The 14,499-nt window shown below is 34.9% G+C and overlaps 2 protein-coding genes across 5 annotated transcripts; both read right to left on the bottom strand.

The window, feature by feature from the left end:
* Nucleotides 1-8,054: 8,054 nt before the first annotated feature.
* On the bottom strand, nt 8,055-10,776 carry LOC130989636 (uncharacterized). Its single transcript, XM_057913664.1, has 6 exons — nt 10,376-10,776; nt 9,602-9,751; nt 9,256-9,514; nt 8,951-9,169; nt 8,677-8,819; nt 8,055-8,462 (listed from the first exon to the last, which is right to left on the bottom strand). Exons 1-6 carry the CDS (start codon nt 10,634-10,636, stop codon nt 8,172-8,174), a joined length of 1,323 nt encoding a protein of 440 aa, XP_057769647.1. The 5' UTR covers nt 10,637-10,776; the 3' UTR covers nt 8,055-8,171.
* Nucleotides 10,777-11,281: 505 nt separating this feature from the next.
* LOC130989648 (uncharacterized) lies at nt 11,282-14,189 on the bottom strand. 4 transcript variants are annotated; one of them, XM_057913685.1, is made up of 3 exons: nt 14,029-14,175; nt 12,874-13,107; nt 11,282-12,747 (listed from the first exon to the last, which is right to left on the bottom strand). In XM_057913685.1, the coding sequence occupies exon 3, from the start codon at nt 12,676-12,678 to the stop codon at nt 11,890-11,892; it is 789 nt and encodes a 262-aa protein (XP_057769668.1). In that variant the 5' UTR covers nt 12,679-12,747; nt 12,874-13,107; nt 14,029-14,175; the 3' UTR covers nt 11,282-11,889. The 4 variants fall into 4 exon arrangements, with proteins under 4 accessions (XP_057769668.1, XP_057769667.1, XP_057769666.1 ...); XM_057913684.1 differs by having other exon boundaries at nt 12,998-13,107; XM_057913683.1 differs by lacking the exon at nt 12,874-13,107 and having other exon boundaries at nt 14,029-14,189.
* Between the last annotated feature and the right edge of the window lie 310 nt (nt 14,190-14,499).

Genomic DNA, 14,499 nt, shown 5'->3' with positions numbered 1-14,499 from the left:
ATTTTTTTGAACCAGAGGCTATATTGAGAGAATTAGGGGTTGTGTTTAAAATTACCCTATATCTATTGGGTTGGATTTGGATTGATATTGGGATTTGAATTTTATATTCAAAAATCTAAAATAATAAAATTATTTTTTAAAGGAAATTATAAAATAAATTTGATTTAGTAAATAATATTTCATTCCTTCTAATTTAATAGGTCACATTCTCTTTATTTGGACATGTCAATTCAATAAATCAGTTTCTAAAATAATGGTCTACACATAATTATCTCTCACATAATACTTTTATTTATCGATTTTACTTTTTTTTAGAAGTCTCTTTGACCTTTTTAACAAATTTACTCTAGAAATAGTTAATGCATCTCTCTTAATTTATTATAAACTGTTCATTTATTAATATTATGTTCAAACCCTATTTATAATATCTCAATTTTAAAAAAAAAATATTTTATTTATTTCTCTCTTTACTTACTTTATATCTACTAATAAAATAATAAACTAATGGATCGGTATCATTTAGATTGGATTTATATTTTTTTCTAGGAATTCATATCCGGTCAATTTTTAGGCATATATTCTCATGGATTTCAAACTCATTCGATACGAGCATAGCCAAACTTCATTTATTGGGCTAAAGAAAATTCCCTTTTTAACCCCTAAAATATAGAATGTGATCACAAGCTAAATCAATTACAATTATCGTAATAATATGATTTTTACAATACACGTAAATTAAGCATAAACTCACACATCATGAGCTCTCGATGTGGGAGCTTCACCGGTCATCGCATTGGGTATTATTGTTTAATGTATTGTTAACTCTTCTAAGTTTATAATATAGTTTACTTAATAGAATATTTTATGAGTTATTTATATTATTGGTTAGTTGGGAAGCAGTAATTCATGAATTAAGCATTGAAACAAGACAATTCTATCAAATTAAAAAAAAAAAAAAAAGTAAAAATAAAATAAAACATTAATCGAGTTAGATAAGTTTCGTAAAGAAGTTTTAGAATTTCAACAATATGAAATTAGTCATGATTAATAATTGATGCTCAAATGCATTGAAATTGATGTATCAATAGATTAGCATATAGGACCTTCGATTTAGGTGCTAATTTTTCAAGTCAACTTCTGGAAACTTCTTAAATGTTAGGCGAGCTTTTCGTTCAAGACATATAGCCATTAACTGCATAGGTTTATCATACTAACAAAAAATTTCCACGAACTTAAATTTATAATTAAATCAAAGATATAAATGCAAGAACGCCACACTCTTATTTTCAACAATGTCATAATGAATATTAATTATAGTTATTATTCAAGAAACTTTTTATATTTATAATTTTGTGAAATGACTATCGACTTTTTCGAGCTCCTTCTATTAAAGTTGGTTTCGATACTAATCCTTAAAAAATTTCAATGATTTCACAAATCAAGTGAACCAAGTAACTAACTAACTGTAAATTGTTTCTTAAGCCAATCGGTGAGATAACTATATTGAGTAATGAAATTTAATATTTGATCATTCATTCAAGAAATACAAATTTTAATCATTTTTTATATTTTGGGACTATTTTACCCTTAATTAGACAAACCGGATTAGGGTTACACGCGGGTTAGACTTCGGGTTCGGGTTGGACTTGTGAGTTATGATGGTACAACTGGTACAACTAGTGTAAATTGTGTCATTCATTAGATACACTTGACATAATTAGTGTCAATTGTGCTAAGAGGCGAGGCCGCTGGGCAACGCGGTGTGAGCGAGAGCGGGCAAGGAAGAGAAGGTGTGGTCGCTGGCAATTGGCACAGTTGGTACAATTAATGTAAATTGCGTCATTCATTAAATACACTCGCCATAATTAGTGCCAATTGTGCCAAGAGAAAGGGCGTGTCAGCGGAGAGAGGCGCGACCTCTGGCTTTGCTGCGGTCGCTGGCAATTATACAAATGGAGGAATTAGTGTTAATTGTGTCATTCATTAGGTACATTTGGCACAATTAGTGCCAATTGTATCAGTAGTCTCCCAGCGGAGAAGTCAGCTGTTGGGAAATAAGAAGAAATATCCTACCTTTTATTTTGATGATTCCAAAACCCTTAGACGTCATTGTACTAGACTAGAATTTCTTTTGAACTCAACTGTTGGAATTCATTTTTCTAGTATAGACTGAAGACCAAAGCACTGAAGTCGCAAGGATTGAAAATAAGAGTACTGAAGACCAAAGCACTGATGTTTGAAGGACTGAAGACCAACAACTGAAAGCCGAAGAACTGAAGACCGAAGAACTAAAATCTTGAAGACTGAAGAATGAAGGACTGAAATTCGCCTAAATTAAATGCTGACTTTAATAAAGCATTTGAACTGAAGTACAAGTGTTAGGGAAACACTTCAGTACACCTGATCAATCAAAGAGCATTCAATGCAACTGAAATGAATGTTCTGATTAAAAACCTTGGACTGATAATGCAATATGCGGACTGAAGAAGGAGTTATGCATAACACACCCGGTGTTAACAAATGACAACTTCAATGCTTCCAGTACACGCCGCATTTAATGCTAAGGACAGTGCATTTAATGCAAGGATATGGTGAATCGTCCTTCAACCTGCAGAGTTTCCCTTATCGTGTTACCATGCACTGTAACACCATCTCCTAGCTCATAAAAGTCATGCCTCTTTCGGCGTAAAGGAGATAGAGGACGAAGACTTGAGCCAAATTTGAATTGACAAGTCAACGGCAGATAGGATTGAAGGATCTCCTCCAACAGATCTATTCTTTCTCATTTACCTATAAATGGAGCTCAAGATTCAACCTTCGACCTCACCGATTCAAGAACTTACGCTGAAGCTATGCCAAACTCAAGACTCAGCTTATACTTAGCCAAAATCTTTGAATCGAATAAGAGAATTCCTATTGTCAAAATATCAGTTCATCTGATATACCAACATTATCTTAGAAGTCTCTAGGCAAATATTTTCCATCCTTAGGCTAGATTTCGATTGCTCGAGAGCCTATTCTTAGTAATTAGTATTTGGAGAGATAAACCCTTTTTTACAACGAGTGAAAAGAGTGTTTGAGATAAAGAAAGTTCGAGACGCCGTTCTGAACTCAGAGAATCTTAACCACCGCAAGCTAGACGTGTGTTGTCTCAGCAACTGCGAGTTAAGAAAGAGCAAGAAGTCCAACCCAGTGTGTTGGCTCTGAAACTTGAGTTTCAGAAATAAGGTTTGTTGTACACCTGTAAGCACAAGCCCAGTGATTTGTCAGTGTGATCGACTGACCGTGGACGTAGGAAATTCTTTACCGAACCACGTAAAAACTCTTTGTGTTCTTTCTTGATTTCATTATTTACATTATCCCTATTTGTGCACATATCATTATTCCTACTGAAGTTATTAAAGAGAAAAGAGAAACCCTAAAAATTGACAAAGTGTTTTACTAAAGGCTATTTCGTAAAATCGTTTCCACTACAAGTGTTATTGACTCAACTCAAAACACCTAAAGAATTAACTTGCAATCGTACGAGGTCATCCTAGTGTGGTAAGCTAACCCACCCAAGTCGTCTGTCAAGGAAGATTTAACAGGGCATTCAATCATGTCACACACAAAAAGCAATAAATCCTGACACTCTAAACAAAAATTGGTTACTTATTCTAATCTCCTAATGTGCATAATTAAATGAACGGAATATAAATCTAGTTCTAAGGAATGACAATGCAAAATTAAACATATCACAAGTACCGATACGGTAAATTATTATTAAACCCTAGCCAATAACTAAATTACAATTAAATAACACCCTACTAAAATAATTCACGGAATAGAAATCTGTAATTGAAAGTACTGAATGTAAATTCTACTAACCTAATAAGACTGAAAAGAAATAGCATATGGAAAAACGCAACATAATTCAATCAGATTCACATAAAAAGAAAATAACAAATACCAATAAAAAAATCGAGAGTAACAGAATCCACGCGTCAATCCTTACAACTCCAAGAAAATACAGTTCAAGAACAGAAGTCAACAAATCTAGAAAGTAGTACTAGGAAAATGAAATCCTAATATTTTGTGGTGCCCGAACGTGGGCGGAAAATGAGTGTACCTTAATAAAAGAGAAGTTCAACTCTTTTATACTCCCCAAAGTGACAAATACGTTTTTTTTTCTGGAAAAAAAAGGGGAAGTGCAAGGACGAGCGAGCGGCGCGCAGGGCATTGCGCGCGCGGGGAGTGCGCGACGCTGGGGTGTTTGCGCGTTGGAGAGTTGCGCGGCGCGGGGTAGTTGCGCGCACTGGAGAGTGCTTGGCGCTGGGGATGCTGCGCGGCGCGGGGTGTGTGCACGATGCGAGGAAAGTTGCACGGCGCGGGGATGCTGCGCGGCCTTTTTCTTCATTCTTTGCTCATTTTTTCCCAAGTGTCCAAAAATCCTTCCTTTTTACACTCCACTGCAAAATGCCATGCAAAACTAAACAAATACTCAAATACTAATAAAATATGAGTCCAAAATATAATCACTAATCCCCCAATAAAAGAATAATTGGGCATAAATCAGTTATCAGTCTAACTAACAAATATTCGGATAGTTAGTAAGATTTCTAACACTTATCTAATTATATAAAACTGATTAGACTGAAACCCTACCTGAACTATCAGTGTGTCGACAAGTTGTTCGCACTAAAGTTATTCTACTGAACCAATATCAGTATCAGTCTGCACCCTTCTTAACTGATCTTCAACTCACTGTTCTCTTCAGTCAACTCACATCAGTATCAGTTTCGATACTCACTTCAGTTTAAAAAAGAAGTTTCAATTTTCATTTTAAAAATAGTCTACTGGTATATTACCCCCCTTATACACCAGTTCAGTAACAATAAGGGACCCAACATCAGCAGTGAGCGAGGGAGAGAAGGGGCGCAGACAAGGGTATTTTGGACCGAAATTGTAAAAAATGGCCATAATTTGTATTTTTCAGATGGGTGACCAAAAATTGAGTTTCATTGCTCAATATGGCTATATGAGTGCATATTCTCTTTATTTAATTGTGTGTACAAATTGTTTATTTATTTGTTTATATAAACATATTTGTTGTTATATATATATATATATATATATATACATATTATTCATATTTTTTTATTCTTTTATTAGTTTTGGGCTGTTTAAATACAGACTTTTAATAATAATACAATTTGAATTTTTAAAAGCCCAAAATTGTTATATTAAATGATGGCTATTAGTTTTGTTAATTGATGGTTTAATGTTATTTGTTCAAAATGAGACTGACTTAAATTATTTGTTTTACATTCTATAATGTATTTAATTATTATTATAAAATACTCATTAAATTTAATATTATACTAATCAAGTTGATAATATTGTTATTACACATTATTTTAAATCAAATACTAATATTTCAAATTAACATAATTTTTATTTTCAATTAATTTAACTCATAAAAACTGACATTTTAATATTTTTATATAATTTAAAAAATTTAAAAATATATATTATAACTCGTGTATCACATGACAAAGTACACTGGTATGCTCAATACGAGACATAATTTTCAAAATGCTATCATAATCCCTAAAAATATAGTGAAGATGAACGTAAATACAACAAACATCTTTGAAATACTTAAGTTAGTTGTTTTTTCTTTTTACATTAAATATTTAAGTTAGTTGAACCATAGTAGTTGATAAGATCAACTTAGTTTGAAATTTTATCAATGGTATGTCAAATTTCTATTTTTAAATTTATACTGTATAAAAATTGAAAAAACTGCATAGGAGTGCACACACGCGCCACCATTGCGACTGAACGGAATCGGAACATTATTGTTTTTTTTTTTTCAGAATATTATTGGGTTTTGTTTGGAAATATTTTAGCAACGGTTGGCAGTTGGCTGAGTAAAATACTAATTTGTCAGATTACGAGGTCTAATTTGCAAATTCTTTATTAAAATATTATCACTTGGGATTTGTTTACTGTTCAATCTCAGTTTTGCTGCAATAGCATTATTTTCTTTGATCTCCCAATAATCGAGCTTCATTTACCATTTATGAGATTCAAGATTAATTCATCATTATTATAATTATTTCTGAATGCACCACCCGGCCCACATGGTTCACTCATGCAATACATTGAAAATCGTATTAAAAAATAATGTAAGGGAATTAAAGAAACAGTCGATCTTAATTTACATAATTAACCCGCATTTGCACTTATGTATTTTTATATATATAAATATTTATTTAATTATTATATAAAAATATAATAAAATATAGTTTTATTATAATACTTAAATAAAACCAGGTAATCTCTTAATTTAAATACATATATATAAATATTATAAATACAAAAATTAATCTTTAATTTTATTATAAGAGAGCGTTATAACATACTCATCTAGTGAAATACAAGAGAGAAATATAATATACCCAAATTCATGTGAATTAACTATAATGTCTCTTGGCGATGAGGCTTAATTCAAGTGGTAAAGCTAAAGCACCCAAAGATTCTTTTTTGTGAGAGATTTTGGATTCAATTCCGTCTACGTGCGGATAGTTTTCTCATCTTTATGTGGGTAGTGATTCTGCCTGCGTGCGATTATTTTCTCATTTTTATATGATGTAGAGATCTCACTTGCTTACAAATTGCTTATTTGACTTGTAATTTTAAAAAATAAATCATTACGTATCTTAAAATAGCAGAGATTTTTTTATTGCAATCAGTGGAATTATTTAATAAAAAAGCAGAGGCCTTGGATTCTATTTCTCTTTATGCAAATTATTTAAAAGTCCACATGCTTGAGATGCAACATGTTATTCATCATTTGATATTATTACAAAATAAGAATTGTCACAATCTCATTTAGTGGTAGCTTTGTAAGGCCAAAAGCCTATGGGACCTTCTATTCGTCCCAATATTTCATTTCATTAGTAATTGCTGCAGCCCTACATGACGTTATTAAATTAATAGATTTAAGTATAATTTATGATTCAAACTTAAAAACTTACAAATGAAGAAAGTTTTTTGGCCTTCAACAGAGAATATGGAGTAGGAAAGTTGAATCAGTTCATCGAATTCTTGCATAAAATATACAATAAATTAGTGCATTATAAATGGAAGATTGCAACTAAAAAACCAATTAAGTTTTCACCTCATATATTGGATATTCCACACAAGAATTTGATGAACCTATTCAACTTTTCGAAAATTCTATTTCTCAATTATGAGCCAAAATTGAAACTATATGCAAAATTATAGTAGATTCTTTTTTTAAAAGACGAAAGTTTAGGCCATTTTCAATAAAGGCTCCAAAGTTTGTGTCATAAGCTTTACTTAATTAATCATAAAATTACCTCTAAAAAAAATTATAAAATTAAAGTAACCGAGATTCAGAACTACTCTTTTTTATGGTTTAGCCGATATTACGATAGAGCATTTTGAGCCAATGAGGCCTAGTTCAAATGACAAAGCTGAGGCATCCAAAAATTCTCCTTTATGAGAGGTCGTAGGTTTAATTCAGCCCGTGTGCGAGTAATTTTCTTATCTTTATGTGGGTAGTGGTCTCGTCTACATCTACGTACGAATAGTTTTTCCACTTTTATGTGGTGTATAAGTCCCGCCTGTGTGCGGGTTACTTATTTGATTATAGATGATAGGGCATTTTGAATAAAATAAAACACAAGATTTATTGCCCCATCCCTTTTACTTTATCCAACAGCACATGCAATTTTCGTTGAACCAATTGGTAGATGAGATTCTCAATCTACCTTGACCTTTCAACTATGACAAAGAGAATTATCACAACAAGATTTCCAATTTTGTGGCTAGTGTCATAATTGAGCAACTAAGATCTACCTTCCCGCCTCAAAAAAAAAAAAAAAAAAAAAAAAAGAGGGAAAGAAAGAAAGAAAAGAAGCTATGTCCAACATTTAATTTGTAAAATGGTACAATTTTCATGCAAGTTGTGACTTTGATGCTAACATTAATTCTTACCAATGCTTTCTAGTACTATATGATAAATTTCAATTTGAGAAAGAATATTTTCTCCAGTGTTCAAAATATATTTCAGCAGATTATGATAAAATGATATTGATTGTTCAGACAAGTAATATCAGAACTATCTACAAAATTTACCAGAAATTCATACTTGTTTTTGGTCATTTCTTACGGCCTGAGACGGTCTTCTTGACAGCCCCGACTGACACCAAGAACTGATCCAGAGACGATAGGGTCCTCATGTCGTCTGGAGGGAAATAACTGGCAGCCTTCCCCAACAGCGATGTGAAGAGCAGGGAGAGCGAAGGCCGTGTTTCACCCAAGAGATCATCAAGAAAGCCAAATGCTGCTAAGAACTCGGATCTACTTGCGTTTATCGGGCCAGCAAAATGTGCTGGAATTATCCTCTTGAACCTCCAGTCCCTCGAGATCCTATCTATCCAATCTCTAACCTGAAATCCCCAAGAAACACACAGTCTCAAAATATAGCTTACTCTTGTGTTTTTCAAGTGTATATATCACATAAAGAAAGAGCGAATTTCAGAAAACACGATGAGTTATGTTATATACATGTAGCAGAAAAGATATGACACAACTGTAGCTTTATAAATGCTGCATCAAATCACATATTTATACCTATTTCACACAAAACATCTACTGACTTGCCTTTTCAGGAACTTTGTTGAAGACTAGAGTTTTCACGATGGGTGAGACGATCAACTTCTGTGACATTTGAGAGAAGCTAGCATTCGGCTCCAACAGATTCGAGGGGCCAAGGAACAAGATCTGGAGGACCATTCTTTCCCATCCTGCACCGAACAAAATGAATGAGCTCATCATCACCTCAACAGGGCCTAGTAATGTATGTTAGCCTTCGAGTTAAATGGCTCGTTTCATTTCAGGGCAATCACTAACAACTAAGTCGGAATGCATTGGATACCTTTCTGTCTGTTAATATTGTTGTCAACAACTGGCTCCTCGCGTACTTCTCTTCCCTTGCTAAGAATCTTGACAGCCAAACCGTTCTTTGCAGATGATAGTAACGACTCCTTGCTAATACATTCAGGCGGCTGCCTGGGAACGTATATCACAGCATCTGTTACCAGCAGCGTCCTTGTGCGCTTATGATAGAATGCCACCTCAACATACGGTCCGATTCCTGACAACAAGAGTACATATATACATATATATAACACTATGTCTTAACATGACTTGATTCCACAAACAATAGAATAAGTGGACTACCAACTTCAGGAGAGCTCAAAACTTTCTGCTCGATTTCATCAGCCCACGGGGTTGACAAATCCTCATCTTCCAATATTCTGGCACGAAAAATTCCAAAAAACTCGAGGGGCAAATTGAGTGGCCAGCTCCACTGCCTTGGTGCCACCCACACCTGAGCTCGAGGGAACTGCCTTGAAAACGGGCCAACAAATATCTTATGCTCGTATGCAAACGTGGGAAGGACAATATACTCCACGGGAGCACCTAACTCTTTCACTAGCTGTGAAGCAAGGAGACAAGCACGAGCAACATTTGCCATCAATATCATCATCAGAAGAAAAACGAGGATGTCGTTGTCGGTGATTACCTGAATGCACTCTTTAGTTGGAGCAATAGGGGCATGAACCCATAATCCACCAGATTTGAGCTTGATAACGGTCATACGAATGTTTGTTGACACACTGCTGAAACCAAGTGCTTGCTCTTGTTCAAATAACCATATTGCATCTTTCACTGCCTGAAATTCTAACAGATAAACACACTTATATTTCATTCAACATCACCTCTTTTCTTCTCACTTCTACACATGATTCATCAATCCTCAAAATATCTAGGGGGCGTTTACTGTACATGATTGATGAGATGCATGGTTGAGTATTTTTATCCACAAGGGTAGTAGGATTTCTCCAATCCCGCCCTTTGAATGAGATAAGAATCAAGCAAAACTAGCTTAAATAATATAGAAATAATCAAGGGCCTTGGGATATCCCAAAGTTTTAATCCATCAAAGTAAACTAGCCTTACTATTTTTATCTATCAAGGCTAATCCTTCAAAGTGAACGCCCCCTAATGTATGTGCCATATCTTTAAACTAAAAATCTTGTTCGTGAACAATCTAAGTCTGTTGCGTAAGCTTCAATAACCTAAGAATTTTGGAATGAGGCCATGATCTCTAATCAAACCCAACTATACACTTCTATATATCCTACCAATTAAAGCATTATCTACGGTATGTCTCAATCAAATAGTAGCATCGCAAACCATTTTGTTGTAAATTAATCAAAATTAGCTCTTTTATTTGTAGACATCCAAATAAAATTCTTGAATAAGCCACCACACGAGCAAAAACAGCAGCACTAACCTCGTATCTCAAAGTTTGGCGGTTGAGAAAAGGGCCGAGGGGGAATGGGAACCCAGTAAAGTTGAAGTAAAACCTTCCTCCACCTCCGCCGCTGTCTGCGGCGGCGGCGGCCACCACCAAACTGAGTTCTTTGCTTCTTCTGAATTTGGGGTGAAAACAGAGGGCCTTCAACGGCGAGCAACTGAGAAAGGCAGTATTGAGTTCTCGAGAAGCCAATTGAGAAGATTTCGGTATCGGAACAGCAAAAGCCGCCGCCGCCATTTCTTAATTCCGACAACGAAGTAGTTGAAGAAGCTCACTCGACCACCGTGAAAAAGGATTACAATTGCAGGGGTGGATTTTAGGACCAGAAGAGGTTCAGTTTTCGACACGTGGCGGGATATCCTAGTTGGAATTCTTTTTATTTTTCTATTTCGATTTCCTGTTTATTTTGTTTTACTATTATTTTTATAAGAGGAGACCTTAGTTATGGATTGTATACTTTGTAGTATGTGGACGACAATAATTTACCTGTTCAATTCCATGAATTTTCCAGATACTATTTATTTTATAATTTAGTCATATAAACTTCAATAATATGTCGTCGCTATCGTCTTAAATTATGGCAACGAAGTTGATGGAGATTGCATAGCTTTTTTTTTTTTAGGATGAAGATATACTCTTATTAGTCCAAATCAGAAAGACAATATTTGAAAGCCAAACAAAAAAAAAGCAAATCTAGTCAACCATGAGCAGTTCTATTAGCCTCACGACGAGCATAAAAAAATCTAACACCACGGTAACAAAGGGAAATTCAAGGATTTGGTCTGAATTTGAGCTCAATTTAGGTTTTTTTTGTTTTTGTTTTATTAAATATACATTTCATTCTATCTTAACAAAGTTAACATTAAATGTAACAGGCTAGGCTCAGAAAAATAGCTAAATAAGTAAATTATGCTTGAATCATGCTACAAACATCAAATTGTTCCACTTGACTCATTTACAAACCGTACTAGAATCATGCTTGCAATGAAGCTCCATCTAAACTTTAAGAAAAGAAATAGCAAAGCACTAGCTCTAAACTGAGAGAATTGTCCTAACTTATGTACACAATAAATAATTGAGTACATGTAGAGTCCCAAATAGAGGTAATAAGTTGAGAAAACCATAAATAAAGAGAGAGAGAGTCCATTGTCAAAATCAGCCATCATTCATGGCTAAAACCACCATCCACAAATATATACACAGATGACACTTCTAGAAAATGCCTCGAGCCGTTGTTCGAGCACCTCTGGCGCTGAACTAACCCAGACCCTATTCCCAAGAAAAGCTCGAATGACCTTTAAACAAAAGGGTACCTGTAAGAAGAACTGCACAGCTACTCATGGAGCTGCTACAGAGATAAACACTAACTCAGCAATCTGGGAGGTTGTTGAACCTTCCAGAACCTGAAACAGTATTATTGACTTGGCATTGTGAAAGATTCAAAGAGAGATGGATTCCATAGAGCAAAAGGAAAACGAGGAGAGGATTTCTCAAGTGACAATCTCTCTCACGAGCCAATCCAAGCTCGGATAAGCAAAGTACAGAATGAGGAAGGATGGAAGGGCGAAGACGACTGTGATGACTATGTACAGTGCCAAGATGGCAGCACTGGCTGGTATTACATACAATATGATGAGAAGAAAAAAGATGACCAGGGGAAATTTGGCTGTCAGATGAACGAAGAAAACAAGGGACTTCCTGAGGGACAAATGCAGCCTTTCCAAGGGATGATAACTATTGAACTGACTTACATCATGACTTGAACCTGATTGTTCGGAAAGATGGAAATAATTGGCGCTTCTCTCGGTATTCCCCATCAATCTCGTGCTAGATGGACAGACCCCCTGATGATCCCCACAGTTGGTGGAATGAGGTTTCCCTCTATCACCGTTCATGCTCTCAAGCATCCACAGAAGAAAGAAGTTCTTACGAGGAAATTTCAGGTTCCCCCTATAAACTAGACGAAGTGATAAGAGGTTGCACCAGGGGCAGGATATGAAGAGTGGGAGCTGAAGAGGAAGAGTGGGAAATTTCACAACAGCCAGTTGTAGTCCTAGGATGCAGTTTTTGCATAGTGTGTGTCCACACCACAAAACATATGGTATGTTTTCAACAAGGTTGAAAGATTCCCAGCATATCGGACATTCCAAACCTTCTTCTCTACTAGTATGGGAAGAAACATCGTCATCAGAGCAATCCATTGAATTTTGTGTTGGCTTCAGCACATCATTCTTGAGCCCTCTAGTTCCAGCCAGACAGTTGGATGCAAAATTCCACATGTTGGAGCTAGCTAGGACCACTACAAAACAAGCATTTTACATCTCTGGTATAGACTCCACCCAATAACACTGCATAAAAGGCAGGGAAAGCGAAAAGCCCAATTTAGCAAACAAAGTATCAGCCTCTTTAAAAAAGCATATCTTTTTACAGAAATTTTAAATCAAATCTATAAATATTTCTATGGCAACACGCACTATCATCAAGTTGTTCAGCATTCTCCTTCCAGATATCAACTTATTAGTGAAAACAAAGTAAGTACTAAAGGACAAAAAGAGGGCAACAGGTTGCAATTAGCTTCTCAAAGTATAATTGGGGTACATTTAGCCTCCCGGAACAGAAACTTAGAGGATCTAGTCTCTTTAAACGAAGATAATAGTTTCTGAACGACTCATCGTTAACCTCCAATTGACGAACTACTCAGAGGAGCCCTGTAACACAGAAATGAAGCTAATTTATCACTTCTTCTCAATCATATTTCAAACACAGGACAACTATTTAACTGCATCCCATTTCTACGCTCCTAAGAGATATATGGCTCAGTACACTCTTTATACGAGATTGAAGACTTAGATTTCAAAAGACATTGTAAACTGGGAGCTATTCTTGTAGTTGGGTTATCTTGAGGTTTTCAGAAGTAATATCCTACTAAATAATATACTCAGTTGTAGCTGGATTTTGAAAATCTGGTGGAATTTATCTATCAGCACTTTCATTGATTTCATAACTCATAAAACGTCTCCTCTATCCCAGATCTGAATATTGTGTTAAGACTGTTTAATGGAAATCATTGAATGTAAGCCAATCTCTAAAGTGAACAATTAGAAGAATCACAATTCTAAAGTAGCCAAACACCCCCGATTCTTCAAAGGTTTAAACTTAACCTAGGTCAGCCAAGTGAAAATTGGAAGAATCACAATATCCAAATTTGCATCAATTCTTATGGGATTTTTTTTAGCCATTCATCTCAAACCCACAAGATCCAATCTGCAATCCTCAATCTTCAAATGAAATAAAGAACTACTCTAAGGTTCACAACAGCCTATCAACAGAGTCATAAATCCCAATTTCCTTTTCAATGAAATAATTCGAAAGGTAAATATCCGCCATAAAATCATCACTAAAATTACATTCTCGGTTAACTGAAGACCTAACCAGCTGAAATAGCAGATCTCCATGATTGAACTAATCGAATCGACAACTATAAACACTGTTAGAAACTCATAAACAAGTAACTCGAATCTTCAGCATGAAAAAAATATGGAACAATCAAAGAAACAAAAACTACCACACATCAATTTATGATCCAAGAAGCAGTGAAAAGAAAACAGAGGCGATCGATTACGGCTTACCTATCGATCCGACGTGTGTGTGTGTGAGAGAGAGAGAGAGGGAGAGAGTCCGGTATCTGGTATAACTTGTGAGGCTGAGCTTTCAGGCTTAAACCAACCTCGATCTCTTTTATTTCATCTGTATTTGTTTCTTGTTAATACTAAATATTTCAAAATTAATTAAGAATACCTGTAGCTTAAGCAGAATAATACGAGCGAAATCCCAAAATTATGCTCCTATATTCCTCCCTAAAGCTTCACTATTTAATTTTAGGATCTCGATTTTATAAATGAATACACCAGATCTCCTATTTTCTACATAAAAATAATAATTATGTGTGGGCCCTACTAATTATAAGCTTAAAATAAATTTAGGGTGGGTGTAAATTTAAGATTGAATTTAGGTGGGTGTAAAATTTTTTGTGGGCCCCATCCAATTTAGGGGATCTGCTGGATGCATTTTTTATCTCATTTTCAATTGTTTTAGCCTAA

The sequence above is a fragment of the Salvia miltiorrhiza genome, chromosome 6 (assembly GCF_028751815.1).
Source record: "Salvia miltiorrhiza cultivar Shanhuang (shh) chromosome 6, IMPLAD_Smil_shh, whole genome shotgun sequence".
NCBI lineage: Eukaryota > Viridiplantae > Streptophyta > Magnoliopsida > Lamiales > Lamiaceae > Salvia > Salvia miltiorrhiza.
This window is presented reverse-complemented; position numbering and strand designations above follow the sequence as displayed.

Bases quoted from the DNA above. Each gene is read 5' to 3' on its own strand.
- LOC130989648 (XM_057913683.1), bottom strand. From the start codon at position 12,678: ATGTGGAATTTTGCATCCAACTGTCTGGCTGGAACTAGAGGGCTCAAG.
- LOC130989636 (XM_057913664.1), bottom strand. From the start codon at position 10,636: ATGGCGGCGGCGGCTTTTGCTGTTCCGATACCGAAATCTTCTCAATTG. The intron at 9,515-9,601 runs GTAATCACCGAC...CTTGCTTCACAG, and splicing joins CAACTAAAGAGTGCATTCAG to CTAGTGAAAGAGTTAGGTGC. The intron at 8,820-8,950 runs GTATCCAATGCA...TGTTCGGTGCAG, and splicing joins CAATATTAACAGACAGAAAG to GATGGGAAAGAATGGTCCTC.